At 40.7% G+C, this 15,865-nt stretch overlaps 1 protein-coding gene across 2 annotated transcripts; it reads right to left on the reverse strand.

Annotated features, from left to right (window-relative positions):
• Positions 1 to 1,847: 1,847 nt before the first annotated feature.
• Positions 1,848 to 9,287, reverse strand: lgalslb (lectin, galactoside-binding-like b). 2 transcript variants are annotated; one of them, XM_076285965.1, is made up of 5 exons: positions 8,847 to 9,285; positions 8,196 to 8,279; positions 8,007 to 8,095; positions 6,947 to 7,139; positions 1,848 to 5,997 (listed from the first exon to the last, which is right to left on the reverse strand). In XM_076285965.1, the coding sequence occupies exons 1-5, from the start codon at positions 8,877 to 8,879 to the stop codon at positions 5,854 to 5,856; spliced, it is 543 nt and encodes a 180-aa protein (XP_076142080.1). In that variant the 5' UTR covers positions 8,880 to 9,285; the 3' UTR covers positions 1,848 to 5,853. The 2 variants fall into 2 exon arrangements, with proteins under 2 accessions (XP_076142080.1, XP_076142081.1); XM_076285966.1 differs by lacking the exon at positions 8,196 to 8,279 and having other exon boundaries at positions 8,847 to 9,287.
• Positions 9,288 to 15,865: the final 6,578 nt, after the last annotated feature.

Genomic DNA, 15,865 nt, shown 5'->3' on the forward strand with positions numbered 1-15,865 from the left:
CTTATTGACATTATAACGGCCTACTATTTTAGCTATATTGTGATCTGATATTAATTTAAATGGAATTATATAGACTATTTTATTGTTTTACAGGCCGATATTGTCATATATATGTGTCTGAGTGAGAATGGTCTTGGAGGAGGGGGTAAAACTGTTCCAAAGCAGTAGTTGACCTACTGAGGAGATCAGCTGAGGGAACATGTTAACAAAGAAGAAAATTCCAACCATTCATTTTCACACAGCTTTCCCTCTCCCTTTGACACCATGACAAAACTCCCTTTCTTGTAGTGAGGTACTGCACTGCAAAGCAGATGCAAATAAGGCTGCAAAGGTTGGACTTCTACCAGCATTTTACCAAAGTGAAGCTTTTTAATTAGATTGTTAATGTTAAAGGACATCAGTTCATGTCTTTGAAGATGCATGCGATTTTAATGTGTGTATAAAAATCCACACATGGTTTCAGAGCATGTCAAAGACTTGCTAGATTGTTGGGAACTAGCTTGCACAAAAATAAAGGAAATGTTTTTAATCCCCATTACATGAACAAGCCAGTCATTTCAGATGAGGGAAGCATTTATTAGGCCTATCTCTTTATTCCTGCACAGTCCTACTGCTAATATTGGCATGGTATTTGTATAATAAGGGTCTTGTTCTGTAGTCACACACTCTACTGCAGGTTCATATAGCTTTTACATTTCTTTCACAGTTCATTGAAGATCATTGCAGATGCCACAAGCTCCAGAAAGTAGACGTTTGATGCTACTGCTGACAGGGGTGTATGGAGTGTACACAAGGGTGTATTTGTTATGAACATGCAAAAATGTTCATCATGGGTAATGTGAGAAAAGCATTTGCTACTTCAAAACATGTAGACTGAGGACCTCACTATTATGATACAGTAAAGAGAAACCTTGTGGAACATACTTTCAGAAATACACTAAATATTAGGAGAAATGCATTTTGAACCCAAGCATGTGGAGTAACTGTAACATAAATAAACTGTCAGAAAAATCCAGCAAGGAACAGAAACGAAATCGTATAAAATACAATTGAACTTTGAATTAAATTAAGTTGATGAAGATCTAATGCTTACTTGGGCAATAGATACATTTTCCATTTAATCTTGTAATATGAAAAACATTTGTCAGTAAAATCCAGGCCAACATTAGCTAGTTTAATCCATTGCTGTTTGAACTCATCTGAACCCTCAAAAAAAACCCATCTGATTTAGTGGCCTCAGCTATGTTTGCATTACTCATCAGTGAGACATAGAGGGAGCTACAGACAATGTTTAAACATCCAGAAGATCTCGTTTTGCAGGACCCCTCTAAAAACATAACATGCTTTCTTGCTTCCTGCTAATTTCCGGCCGGAGACAACTTAACATGTCGGCCTGGTATGGTATGATAAAGTGTCGTATTAATGGAACATTCATAAATGAAGATTATCAACAATGGAAACTGAACATGTGTCCTGCCAGATATAGACACACCATAGATGGTGCTTTGGTCCCAGGGTGGACTAATAATTCTGAAAGTGAAAGGCATTAAGTAGAACTTCTTGATTATTTGTTTATTAGTCTGCAAATCAAATAAGAGTACACAACATTTGCAGTGTTACAATTGGTGAAATAATCTGTAAAATACCAACTGAACTATACCACTCTCGCCTGTGCTGTACATAAAATGAATAGTTTGAATTCTGAAAATGGTTTAATGGTATAAGCTGTGTGTTGCAATATCTACCTTTTCAGGAAAGTACATTAAACCATTTAATTCTCCAGATATCAAGTATTTTTGCACTATTCCACTGAATGGAAAGAAGGGAGTCAAGTTACAAATAGCCCATAGTGTTGAAACATTTTATTGTGTCATTTACACTGGCTGCGTTGTGTCTCTGCACTAGATTTATAAAATATGTTTTCAAATCACACATGATTCATCAGCTCTGTCTTCTGTGTACTAAGCCTCTGTGTGGTTTAAAAGTGCTTTGAATTCGTAAGTCAATTGGTAAAACAAAGATTTGGTTAGAATCAAGTATTCAAATCAACTCGCACACTCTCTTGGATTCTAAACTCATCCTGTATGCCATATTTCAACAGGCACATTTCGGAATGGTTGCTGGAGGTATGAAAATGCTGGGGAATCCATTTTTACTTTGCAGCCCTTTCTACTTAAATGCTTTCAAATGAAACATGATCGGACAACCACACATTACATTTACACAACAGCACAAACTAGCTCTAGGCATTAGGCTACCCCATTAATACATTGCTTTTAATATGCTGATGTACAAAATAAGGGCCAGACTTCAGCTGTTTACTTCTGTACTACAGAGCAATGGAAAGTAAAAAAGACATGCTAAGAGATACTACTGAAAATAAGCTAACTACTTCAGCATGGCAGGTACATGAGGACAGACCGGTACTTGGATACACCGCCTACACAATCAATCAACCCCTATAGCACTTCACTTATGCTGTTGTTTTAAAATATTAAAAACAGACCTTAGTTCACCCTGTTCAAAATATTTACATCCAAAGTCCAAAAGGCATAGTAACAATTAGTTACAATCATGAGCAAAGACATTCAGCTCAAACTGGTCTATGACAACATTTTGAAAATGGAGAAGCTACGGGAAATTTGTTTTGAGGCTAAATACAAGCTTTATTTTTAGCTTTCTCCCAGTGAGCAAAGCTGGTTAGAATCCAAGGACAACATCCAAGACATCCATGTGAAGCAATACTTCCTTCATTTCATAATTAAGTAAATAACATTGCACTGATCAAATTGTATTGAGCATACACTGGTAACAACTATGAGCATCAGATAGAAAAAAAAATAAAGATTGGAATCATAACAGATAACTCTGATAATGGCAGCATTACATCCTTCATTCACCCAACATGAGCTTCTGGATTTCTTTACGCTCAAATGACATTAAAACAAAAAGATTCAAAACTCCAATTATATCCATTTAACTTGACAGTAACATGTCTGACCCAGTTGTGAAAAAGACTTTAATCCTGGGCTTCCCTTCCTTTCCTTTGATCTGCCAAACATCTCCCAAGTGTGCATTGTACTCTTCTGTGAGCAGCACTGTACTGGGTGGGTGGGTGAAGTGGGGAAGGGTGGGGTGAAGTAGAGAACGCACCGATTCATGTTCAAAATGGGTCCGAAGTGGCGTCTCTGCTCAGATTATTCACAGAACAATGAAAGCACCAATGTAACATAGCCAAGATTATATCTAGAACAAGCAGGGAAAATAGTATTTCAGAACCACACTGCCAAGTCTGGGCATGTGATTTCCTCTTGCACTGTATTTTCACTACTCGCTTCTGGGTCGCTGTCCAAAAGGAACAATGACTCCCTATGCAAATGGACCGTGCCAGTTGCTCCAACTTGGGAAGACTGTCAGATAATCTATTCCAGTAAATAAGAGTATTACCGAGAGATGTGCATTTTTATTGCTTTTATTACTCTAGTGAATGTAAAAAGAAATTCAGAGCATAGGTTTAGGAATCAAACTGACTTCATAACACTTTAAGCACACTGTAAAGAGAGTCTGCACATGCAGACTGCTGGGTGGTGCTCTTTGTGATCAAACATCTGCTACGAAACCATGGAAACCAGCAAAAGCCCCCATCTGGAAAAAATTCTGATGGCTCATCTATGACTCAAAACACTTCAATAGTAAACAAATTTAACTGCAGAGTCGGCCTGTGGGAGGAGCGAAGCAGGACCAAAGCAGCGTCTGACAATGGGAGCAGTGAGCTGGACAATGGACAACTTCAGCAGAGCACAATAGCATCTCTGTACCATATTCTCTCTCCAGGACATCCCTCTCTCATCCAGCGACCACTGCAGAGGGAAGCCAAGCCTCAGAGCAGGCATACGGACTCTGGGTCCGGCTCTGGCCCATGACAGACGGAGAGACTGACTCACAATGAACTCAGTGCTTCCACCCAAGCTGCACGCCGCCAGGTCAGAGACAAGCTCAGGAGAAGTTCCATGAAGTTCCATGAAGAACAGCGGACCTCTCAGCCAAGTCACACAGGGGGACACACCACACAAACAACAATACAAACTCAGTAACATGGCTTTATCACGAGCCTTATACTGCTCTCAGGAGGTATTTTAAACTTGATACAGACGTGCTGTGGCAGTGCAGGGAGCAGAAAATACTGTTGAGTGCAGAGCTAGCATGAGGGCTGCATGTCATGTTTCAGCCCCACACAAATGGAGACGATTACTCAGGTGCCATGGGTCTTATGAACACTATGTAAGGAAAGTTGTTAAGATAAGGTAGCCGACATGCACGCCGACAGCCTCAAAGCGGGAGAGCTCCCGGAGGGGACTTCCTTGATGACTAAAGAAGGAGAGAAACCAAAAAAGAGTAATGTCATGTCTAGCATGTGGGGAAAAAATGCAGTGCAAAGGAAGCACAACCATGGCAAACTTGATAAGAATTGCCCAAAAATGGCAGCAAAGCCTTGCAACATGAAATAAAATAAGCTGTTAAATCTTTACATTTAGCGAAGAAACAAAGAGACGACAGGCCTATTTCATAAACGGTTTTATGCACCTTATATTCATACTATGAAGAGAACCATAAGTACTGTGCTGTACATTCAAGAAAAAACTAAATCAGCCCTGTTTTTCATCATCACAACAATCACAGAAATCTAACACTACTGTAAACTTTGAGAGGAGGTCCCTACAGTTTCTGTAAAATAGGTCAATGGCTGTGTGTATATTTATTTTCTGTTTTTTTTTCAATCATTGTACAACTACTACATAAATCTAGTTAAAGCCTGAATCAAATCCCAATCCATTTGAAGAGGGTAGTACAGCCATGTAATTGAGAATTTTGTTGAAGTGTTGAAATCAAACCTTGCGATATGCTTGGAAATTTGGCAAAACAGAAGTGGATTCAGCTCTGAGCCTCTCTAATCATCACTTCTTTTAAGGGCTTTAACACTCCTGTGTCTATTACATTCTACAGTATGTCAGTGCATGATTTGAATCTCATTAATGAATGGTTGCAATGAACAGAAACCTGGGAGTAGAGCTGTGTGAAAGAAACATCAGTAACATCAAGATCATCTGTCAAAATGCTGCTACATTGAGAGAGAGCGCAATATATCCATTTTGTTCACTGGGTTTGAAATACATATACTGTTGAAAAGCACTGTACCCAATTTGACTGGAAGATATATGTTAATATTGTGTGCTAAGCTGATAAACAAGAATGCTGACGATACTCAATTTATAGCTATGTACGATAAATGTTCAACTGATTACAAAATATGCCTTTTATAATGAATAAATACACCTAAAGTTATTTCCTGAGTGCTTTAACTAGAACTTCTTTCCCATTGTGAGACTGACACTAATACTCAAAATTTTGCACTTAAGTCTTGAAGCAGCAAGTACGCAGCAGACCATCCTATAGCTTTTCTCTGCTGAACTAGAGTGCATACTGTATTATTGTGACATCCCTGACAAAAACAAACAAACAAACAAACAAAAAATCAGAACAGAAGAAATGGAGAGCAGAACTGTAAAGCGTTGCTCCAGGAACAACACACGAAGCTGAGCATTGCAACCATTCACCGACATATGGGGCCCCTCCAAGGGCCCCTAGAGAGAAAGAGAGAGAACTGGAGAGCAAGAGATGAGACAAGCCATGGGTGGAGGAGGGTGATGCCTTGGTGAGCTCAAGATCGAGCAGGGAAGAACCCCGAACTCCTGTAGCAGTGCAGGGTGTAGATCAGGTGGGGGAACAGGTGAGGCACAGTCACCTGACAGAGGTTATCCGACACAGCCTGCGTGCATACCCGCAGGGCTGCCCTCAGCCCAGCTTGGTGATCTGTAGACTGCCGTCTATCCTGATCATGTCGATGGATAGCAAGGACTTCACTTTGTGATAAAAGTCAAAGAGCTGGTGGCCGTCCACAAATATCCGGAACCGCTGGTGCTCGCAGTGGATCTCAATCTGGAGACGACAGAGAGAGAGTAATTACAGAGGGAAGAAGAAAAGGAGGAATATAAAGACCATGGAGATGAGGTAGAAGACAAACACACAGAGAAAAATAAATACAGTAAACTAGCCTAATAATAACGTCTGAGAGTATCACTGAGCAACTTATGAGCTTCCTTTCAAAAACTGATGGAGATCTCTCTTTAATTTAGTATGGCTGCTTATCTTCAGTGCTCATTCGGGATCAGCTACTGACTCATCTAGAACTGGAGTGACCTGTTTTCCTCAATCCTGTGTGCCTTCCTCGCTAACAATGGTCCCCTCGTTATCTTTGAGCTTCTTTTATCAGTGAGCAGCTAGCAGCAGCCAGCGGCTTCTAAAATAAGTCACAACCCATAAAGCCAAACAGCATGCAATGGGGACAAACCTTCAACTGATGCAGTCGACTGAAAAGACTTACAGACTGAAAAGACCTGCCTGGATCCATTTTTAAGATTGACTTGTGATGTAAATGAGTAAGCTGGACCCGGGGGACTGCTGCTAGGACCGGGTTCATTTGGTACCTTTCTAGTGGTAAGGTGTAACAGCAGGGCTTTCCATTCAGTGCAATGCAGTATTGTGAGGATGCACGTCCCTTCCCCCCACAAAAAAAAGAAAGGACACCAATGTCCTGCAGCATGCAATCAATGCATTCTCTCATTGACAAGTGCTAGTAACTATTTTAACAGTGAGTTTTGGATCATTCCAATTGAATGTATAGGAAACTATAAATGACATCCTGAGGCAACCTCTACATATGCTTTTAAAGGGTGTTGTGGTTGATCAGAATAAAGAGAGGGTGGTTGTGTGTGAGTATGTGTGTGTGTGTGTGTGTGTGTACAAGCAAAACAGTGCAAATATCCATGAATGTGTGTGCATGTTTGTGAAGCCCGTTGTATGGGAGACATGAAGGCTGGGGGCCTACCCTGAAGGGCTGGTCTTGGATGAAGGGAAAGTAGGGGATGGACACCTCTTCCTCACTCCACTTCCCAGAAACGCAAGCGTTACGGAGGAACTGGCGGTCAGCAAATCGGGCACTCAGCTTGAGGGCCACGTCCGTCTTTGGGTCCTGGTCACCCTTATCACCCACAGGGCCACAGGTCAGGCTCACGTCAAAGCTAGGACAGGAGACAGACAGACAAACACGGTCCAATCAATATGCTCACCACTCAAACAAAGTAACAGCATATCTGTGACTGGGAGAAATCACAGGTTACAAGCCCAGGGAGGGTGAAGCACAAAAGGGAGTTGCAGTTAAGGAGTGGTTTGTATGGACTAGGATTTTGCCAGACAAATTAATATTTGATGACAGATTGTATTTACACAAACACGTCCGTACAAATGTGGACACTGGACACTGGACTGGTGTGAGGATGTGCTGTAAGCGCTATGGAATTTTATGCATGCAAATATGAAAGTCCCCTAGTCCGGTCTGTTGAGAATTCAGTTTGAAATGGCCAATGTTTAGGCTACAGTCAACCGGATGATGAGGATGAATTATACTCAGAGCCAAATATTTATAATAGGATGCAAACATTAAGATTACATAAAGATTACTTAGGATAAAATAATCCTATGGTTCATGTGGGCGCATAACCATATGGCAATGATACACTAGTGGAGTAGGCTGCAGTGATTACCATCAGATTATGTAGGCTCTAAAATGGTCCGCATACGCCCAGTGCACGGAAAAGCCATTTTTTAAACACCCACGCTCCCTGCTCATCTTAGCTCATGGTCTAACGACCAGCCCATGCTGCGATGCTAATAATACTTCTTGGCAAGAAGGTGTGAGCAATCTACCAATGTACCTAAGAAGCTCTTGTCATTATCAGCTGTGCTGTAAACCGTATATCCACGAGTAGATTTACAATACTGAAACAAACAAGAGAACCGTAAGTACGATTGGGCGTGGACTACTAGACTACTTAACTGTCATCACAAATGGTGACACAAACCGGTTCGTGGAATAAATCAGAACTCACCTGTCAGGTTCGGGATCTACGATGCCCATCACTATGATCTTCTTGCCCGGTCTCATCCCACCTTTGATACGGCCATTGAAAGGAACCGTCTAGGACACAGACAGCATGTTAGAGAACATGATAGGGCCTTATCTTAAACCAAGCTGCTGTGGGAAATAAAGATGATTTTAAAAAATAAATCTGCTCTACCAGAAGGCGTGAGATATCCTCCTTGTCTGGAGAAATCAACCCGGGGTTTCCGAATGAATCATCAAGATGATCATCTTCGGTATTCTTCATTTTCAAAAAATAAAAAAGAGGGTGCGGATTTAAACGCTGTTAATGAATGATTGAGGGGGAATAGTTGCTATAGGTCAGTAGGCTACTCTAGCTAATATTGTGGTATGTGGATTCTATTTTTGAAAAAGGACCACCATGGCTTTGTGTGACATTAAAATGTGCACACCTTAAGTCTGTCATAACATCTGCCGTGTTTAGAAGGGACTTAAGAGTGCACGAGTCTATACCGACAGCCAGCCGGGCATCGCGTGAAACACAACCTGAAATAGTGATCGGATGCAAATAGCACATTATTGATCTGCGCTCGCTGGGCAACATGCTTGGCGCAAATGGTTAAAAATCAAACCCAAATCCCCCTTCATAATTCTAAAGTCAGTAAGAGTCACAGCCATTCCCACGTAATACATGCATGATGGTTTCCTGTAATTGGGATATATTGCAAGACAAACATCTTCAACCTTAAAACAGACCGCAGAGGCAATAGACAACACAATAAGTTGAACATCAAAAGTACACATCATATCGTGAATTACTGCAGTAACGGTACTATTTGATACTCACTATTCCGTCCTTTTCCATGCCAGACACCGCCATCTTGTACTGAATACCATCGGATGCTTATCAACAGAAAGGCAGTCCAGCCTAGGAATCTGTCGGCTTCGCGCGGTCAGGCTATCGCAAGGTGTCCACGTTCAACAGAGAACTACAGTATGGCAGCAAGTGGCATTCTACACAAGAGCCGCTCCTTTTGGGGTGGGTATAAATCTGCTGACGTGGTTTACAGCTACATACAGACGGGGTTAATCCATCCAGTCTCTACTGAAAAACCTAATCTGCAGGGTTTTCTTCGCCCCTTCACCTAATTAGGCTACTGCTGTTAGAGGAGGAGTTATTTTGTTCAAAGCCGATAGTTTCTCAGTGGAATAGTACGAATCTATAACGAATCTAGAAGTAAATGTGAGAATGTGTATTTTTATAAACTCACATAGTATGAAATACTTGTCATCTAAGGGTATGGTGCTATGGCATGGTCTTTGTGGAGGTCCACCCCAATAATGGCATAGGAAAGGCCTACTTTGGCTCAGCTAAAGAGCAAACATTCTCCCCGAGGATATAGGCTACAAGAAGATAATGATGATTGTTTAAAAGAGCGAAATATAGTGTAGCCTACCCAAGACTCGGTCTTAACTAGCCTAACTGTTTTGCAGCCCCCCCCCCTTTTTTTTTTTTTACAAAATAGGCTACGTCATGAATTTTTCCTCTTTACTAACAATATTGTAAAACAGCCCGGAAACTGCCCGCACATTCAGTACCCAACAATTTTGTAGCGTTCTAGGCACAGTCCAAACTCCATGCTTGCCCCAGACCGCCCCCATGTGTCAATCTGGAGTTCAACCACGACTGTAAATGGATCCGCCTGAAGAATTCTATCAAAGTTGAACCACCAACATTGTGTTGTAGCTAGTAGCCTATGCTATGCCCCCCCCCCCTTATACTTTTTGTTGGATTAAAAAAAATTTAGGATAGTTTATCATAACTATAGCATAGGCTACTAAGAAATTGTTTATAACAATTGTAGTACAACCATTGTTGTAAACATGTGTTCATATCTCACTGAACGAAAAGGATCTGTAACAAATAAGCAAGACTTTTAAACGAATTAGTAAGTGAACCTTTAAACACAAATAAGGTCTTAATTATAAGCGGTCTGTGAGGCAAAGGGAGTAGTAGGGGGGCCTATGTGTCTAATTTGGGGGCCTGTGGGATTCGCATGTTCATTTTTGGAGAGTGTTATATCTTTGTTCTAGGGGTTCTTAAGAGTAAAAAAAAACATGTCTCCATTTTTTTTGATGGTTTTGAAGGACCCAAATCAAAGGTCAAATTCAGAAAACATCAAATTTGGTGTTTTGTCCATAAACCTCACATTGCTGGTATTATAGCATAGGGTTTGGTGCCAAAAAGCAAAGATATTCTACAAGGTAGTGTGCAAAAGTGGGCCACATAAACAATACAACATTATAAAACATTTTTAGGCTGATGATTGATCTATTTAACAAGAAATTGTGCCTAAAATTCTAGAAATTGTCTGCTTAAAAAAAAACAATACTTCAATATCAATACTATCAATTCATGCCTATTAGTGTGCTTGAGTGTAGGCCTAGCCTGCTCTGTCAGTTCTTGTCTACACCCATTCAGAGCACAAAGTGCAGAGATCTCTGTTAAATCAAGTTTAATAGACTTTTACATAGTACCAGCTGAAGTCTGTAAGGCCTTCCGTAGCCTATGTAAGTGTGAAGAAAAAAAAGGGTAAAGGATCAGATAGACAGACAGGTGTGTGTGTGTGTGTGTGTGTGTGTGTGTGTGTGTAAGAGAGAGAAAGAGAAAGAGAGACACTACCAGCATGGACGGATTATGAACTTTCAGGCCCCTGGGCCCAGATGTATTAAGGGCCCCCCACTAATTGTTGCGGGGGACATTTTTTTACATTTATTTGATGTGATTTCCTGTATTCTGGTGCATTTTGGGGATGGCCAATACTTTTATTCAATCAGATTCATAGCCTATGTGTTGAAATGATGTGTTGATATTGAGGCAATGATTCCATGCAATGGCTTGGGCCCCCTGACTCCTTGGGCCCCTGGGCTTGGGCCCGGTAGGCCCGTGCAGTAATCCATCCCTGACTACCAGTTGGCTGATGATAGCTGGCAGTGATAGAATTTAGAATATCGAATAACCTGAAGCACATAGTGCTCTGTTCTTCATGGTTGGTGATATTAGTGACCTTCTAGCCTTCTACATTCGAGCAAGCACATTTTCATAGTTCATGGTGGCACAGTCTAGTTAGGTTATATTCTGAGATGTGTCTTTCTGTTAGTCAGGTGATGGCACACATATTCTAAAAGAAACAGATTTTGGGCTATGTATCCAGTGGCAGATATGTGTGGACTGGTGAATGACCCATCACTAGAGACATATGCCAAATTTCTTGTTTTTGTCCATGAGAGAGTATGGAGATGGGGATCACAGATCAGCCAACGATTACATTGTTACAGTGCAGTTATTTTACAACAGAACTAAGCAGTTTGGCACAGGAACTGCTACAAATCCACCTGTAACAGTGAGCATCTGCAGCATGCTAAGATTCGCTACTAGAAATCATGTGAAGCAGGCAGGACTCAGTGTCTTCAGAAAAGACGTGGTAGACCATCTTCTGAACCTGCAGCAACACCTGCAACTGCATCAAGTCTTTGTACACTTGTTCAGCAGCAGCTGCTGCCAGCATAGATAAGTGCTTCTTCTGTCAGAAGCAGACAAAAGAGTGTCTTCATGAGGTGTCCTCTTTCAATGCAGGCAACCAACCAAGAACTATAAGTAATATTTTGAAGTCAGTGACTTTTAACAGGTAGCCAGTGTAAAGATGCTAGGATGGGGGAAATATGTTCATATTTTTTGTGTGTGTGAGCAGCTGCCTTTTAAATAAGCTGTAAGCTCTTTAGACAGGTATTATTACAGCCAGCATAATAGCATTGCAATAACATTGCAATAGTCTATCCTTGAGATGACAAAACATTAATTTCTCGGCATCTGGTAAGGATAAGGACTTCCTTATCTTTGAAATGTTCCTTAAATGGTAAAATTAAGTTTTGGTGATCTGTTTTATGTGATTACTTAGTGCTAGGTCCTGGTCAATTATAACTCCCAGGTTTTTAACACTTGTGGATGAGGTCAGTGGAAGATCACTATATGAAGCCTGTGATGTGGATAGGATATCCCTCATCTTTTTAGAACCTAAAACCATGACTTCTGTTTTATCTGAGTTCAAAAGCAGGAAATTATTCGTCATCCATGTCTTTATATCTCTTATACATGTCGTCCCCTTAGAATTATAGGGTTCTATCTACGTTCTGAGTAGTTCTGAGATATTGAGCTTAAAAGTTTTAGAATTCCATAGAGTTATACTGCTAAGTGGAACAAACCTCTTCAAATATAATGTCCAAAAATGCATACAACTACAAGAAACACCTCACCTCATCTTCTTAAGGTGTCACAGAATAAGAATATGTCAATAACTCAATTTTGACAAAAATGTCAGATAGAACCTTATAATTCTAAGGGGACGATGTGTCAAGTTTGGCTAACGGGGTTAATTCATCAGGTTTTATAGAGAGGTATAGTTATGTATCATCTACTAAACAACAGGGGCCCCAGTACTGAGCCTTGAGGCACTCCATATTTTACCATAATCTGGGTAGATGGTTTATTATGGACCTGTACAAATTGTTGACGGTTAGGAAGGCATGATCGATCTAAACCAAGCGAGTGCTGAGTCTTTGATGCCTATCAAATTTTCAAGCCTAAGTAGTATGTCATAGTCTATGGTGTCAAAGGCAGCGCTGAGGTCCAGGAGGACCAGTATCGATACAAGGCTAGGTTTTTTGAGGGAGGGCTTAATAACAGATGTCTTAAACGACTGTGGTACATGCCCTGATAGAATTATTTATAATCTAGAGCAAAACATTATCCAGGAAGGGGAGACCAGTCTTAAGAAGGTGAGTACAAATAGGGTTTAGTAGACTAGTTGTAGATTTTGATGAGGAAATTGTGGAGTGGAAGTGAGATCTAATATGTTGTGTATATGTAAATGAATAAAATGTTGTTTGAGGTCTCATCTGTGATTCTGTGATTTTGCTATCTTTCAGCAATGGAGTATGTGTATTTGGTGAAACTGATTGGTTATTGATCTTATCTCTAATTGTTTGACATACAATCATAATACTGACATACAATCATACTGTTGAAAATAAGAAAATAACTGTTTTGTGAACTTTATTCAACATAGCCAGTGATTTAGGCGAAATTTATGGTGTTAATTATAGTGAAATATACAATTTCACAAAAATAGGGTTAAAACAGGTTAAATAAAATGGAGACATAATTTTTCTCCATGTTCAATGACCTCTAAAGACAGTCCAACCACTCTCCAAAAATTAACATTTCAATCCCACAGAAACCACATAGGCCCCCTGACTAGAGGTCTCTGCTCAGTCTAAGATGTGACTGACTCTGCAGAACTAGAGGTGAAAACACCTGCCTGTCCTCCTCAAATATTCATGAACACAGAGCAGGCTGTTTTTAAAAGCTAACCTGTGGCTCCACCATAGCCAAGTAGCAGCTTTAACAACTAAACATCTCTCTCTCTCTTACATGTTCTCACTGTTTCTTTCCACCTCTTTCTTTTAGTGTGTTTTATTTATTAATGCATGAGCCTAACTGTTTTAAAATTAAAATTAAATAAAAAAAACAACAACAACAACTAGACTTCTGAATAAAGAGGTATATTGCTGCTTCATGGGCCTCACGTTGAGTGGTAGTATGGCAGTAAAAGCTGAACTACTCTAGGGGGCAGTCTTGTTCAGGAAAACTCTGGGGAAAATGTATGTCAGGGTTGAAACACAGACTCTGGCAACGTGTTATGAAATCATCTCGTTTTCAGAACGTCTCCACAACATGCTTTGTCACAATATAATTTAGGTTTGCTTTTAGAATTTGCTTAGACTGTCACAAAAATAGAACGCTTAGATCCATATATTTGTATTTGATAAGACCATGTACTCTCATCATCTGCTGACATAAGGTCCGAGCAACAGAGTACATCTCACATGTAACATCACACCAAATAGGTATTTTCTTTAAAATAAAGATCATATTCTTTAAGAATTCCAACATATTTTTTTTTTGTTTGGACAATAAATCATTCACACCAGGAACATTTTTAGGACCAGTTATGATGTTTGTAACGCCCCATCATTTCCCCTCCATTTGAGTTTCCGTCTCTGGTGCAGATCTGTGTGTGTATGTGAATGTGTATGTGTGTGTGTGTATGTATGTATGTATGTGTGTGTTTGTGTGTGTGTGTGTGTGTCTGTATATGTGTGTTTGTGTTTGTGTGTGTGTGTGTGTGTGTGTCTGTATATGTGTGTTTGTGTGTGTGTGTGTGTGTGTGTGTGTGTGTGTGTGTGTGTGTGAGTGACCTGCTCTGGTCATAAGTGTATTTGAGCATGCAAATTTAATAAGTGTTTATTTAGCAGGTCTTGTGTAATTAGGTTAATGCTGCAGCTCTCCTACTGCTCTATTCTCCTCACCTGTTCAGGCGGAAAGCTGCACAGACGGAACTGCCGCCACCGATCGCTCTCTGGGCTCCGCTCGTCGGGTCTTCTGGACTCCCCTCGCCACAGACCCTGCCGCCCCTGTCGCCCAGCCCCGCTTCGGGCCAGCCTGTGTGGTGCCAACGTCCGAATCCCTCCAACCGACACCAACGGTCAGCTGGCAATATGGTCCCTTGTGTTTCTCCGAGAGAAAGTGCCAATGAGGTTGACCATGTGTGGAAGGGGAGTGGGGTGAGTAAGGATCATGTTGTTGTTTCTGTGGATTTGGGGTCTCTTTTTTTATAAAGTAAAAAATTGGTTGATGGGGAGAATAGATACGTGATAGTGTCTTGTCACCAACTAACACCATCTCTTCTTTAAGCTTGATCTCCCGTCTGTGTACACTTCTTTTGGAGAAATGAGATGGTTCTTAGTCAGCTAGATCAACTTCATATCTGCTGGTTCCCATCCATTTGTCATTTCCTCTGTAAGCAGGACTTGAATGGACTCAAACTGAAATTAGGCCACGCTTCCCTCAGTGACACATCTAGTCTGAGAGGCCAGCCACTCTTAGCTCAGTGGTGCTTTGCACAGCTCATTCTCTTAACAGTTTACCTCTCCTCCTGCACTCTCTGTAGTCAGTAATTTGAGTGTGTGTGTGTGTGTGTGTGTGTGTGTGTGTGTATGTGTGTATGTTTGTGCGCATGTGTTTTTCAACTGAGAATGTTATGCTCCCACACACTTCCTCACACCCACTCCTTCCATGCCACAGCTGTGTGTGTGTGTGTGTGTGTGTGTGTGTGTGTGTGGTCTGTCTCCGACTTCCTGCTCTGGCCTCACACTCAGGGCCTTTCCCCTCAACATTAACTAGCACACACACACACACACACACACACACACACACACACACAGAAAGAGCAGACTATACAAACAGCAGACAACACACAGGCATTCATACAGACTCAAACACTGGAATGTTTTTTATGTGTCCATACATTTATGTATCCATGCACACATCACATAAACAACACACACATTTTTCTGCATACACAGACAGCGGATGGACATATACCTGTATGATAGTGCACTATGTATACAGTAGATGAGTAAATGCATACATGCATTCAGTTATTTAACTAGCAGACTTGCACACATGCAAATATTGAGAAACTGATTCTGAATGTATTACAAGTACATGCATACTGTGAAATTAAAGATACACGTGTCAGCAGTTTAACATAAACACACACTGGTCCTATCATACTTCTCTGTCTCAATCTCCCTACATAAACACACCATACTAATGGATAGAGAATCTTAGGGTTGCTGAAAAGCAGTATTTCCAGTAGACATCAGTATAGTCACAACAGTACAACTCAATACAAGTCTTTACTTTTATTGATTTGTGCATGATACATATTTCTGCAAGACATT

Source organism: Alosa pseudoharengus, unplaced genomic scaffold (genome assembly GCF_046254945.1).
Source record: "Alosa pseudoharengus isolate Yale_2024_CS ecotype anadromous, Long Island Sound unplaced genomic scaffold, YU_APseudo_1.1 YU_APseudo_1.1_scf_15, whole genome shotgun sequence".
NCBI lineage: Eukaryota > Metazoa > Chordata > Actinopteri > Clupeiformes > Clupeidae > Alosa > Alosa pseudoharengus.

Coding starts and splice junctions, on each gene's coding strand:
- lgalslb (XM_076285965.1), bottom strand. CDS start 8,879: ATGGCGGTGTCTGGCATGGAAAAGGACGGAATA. Junction 8,280..8,846: donor GCATGGAAAAGGACGGAATA/GTGAGTATCAAA, acceptor TTGAAAATGAAG/AATACCGAAGATGATCATCT. Junction 5,998..6,946: donor TCCAAGACCAGCCCTTCAGG/GTAGGCCCCCAG, acceptor TGTCGTCTCCAG/ATTGAGATCCACTGCGAGCA.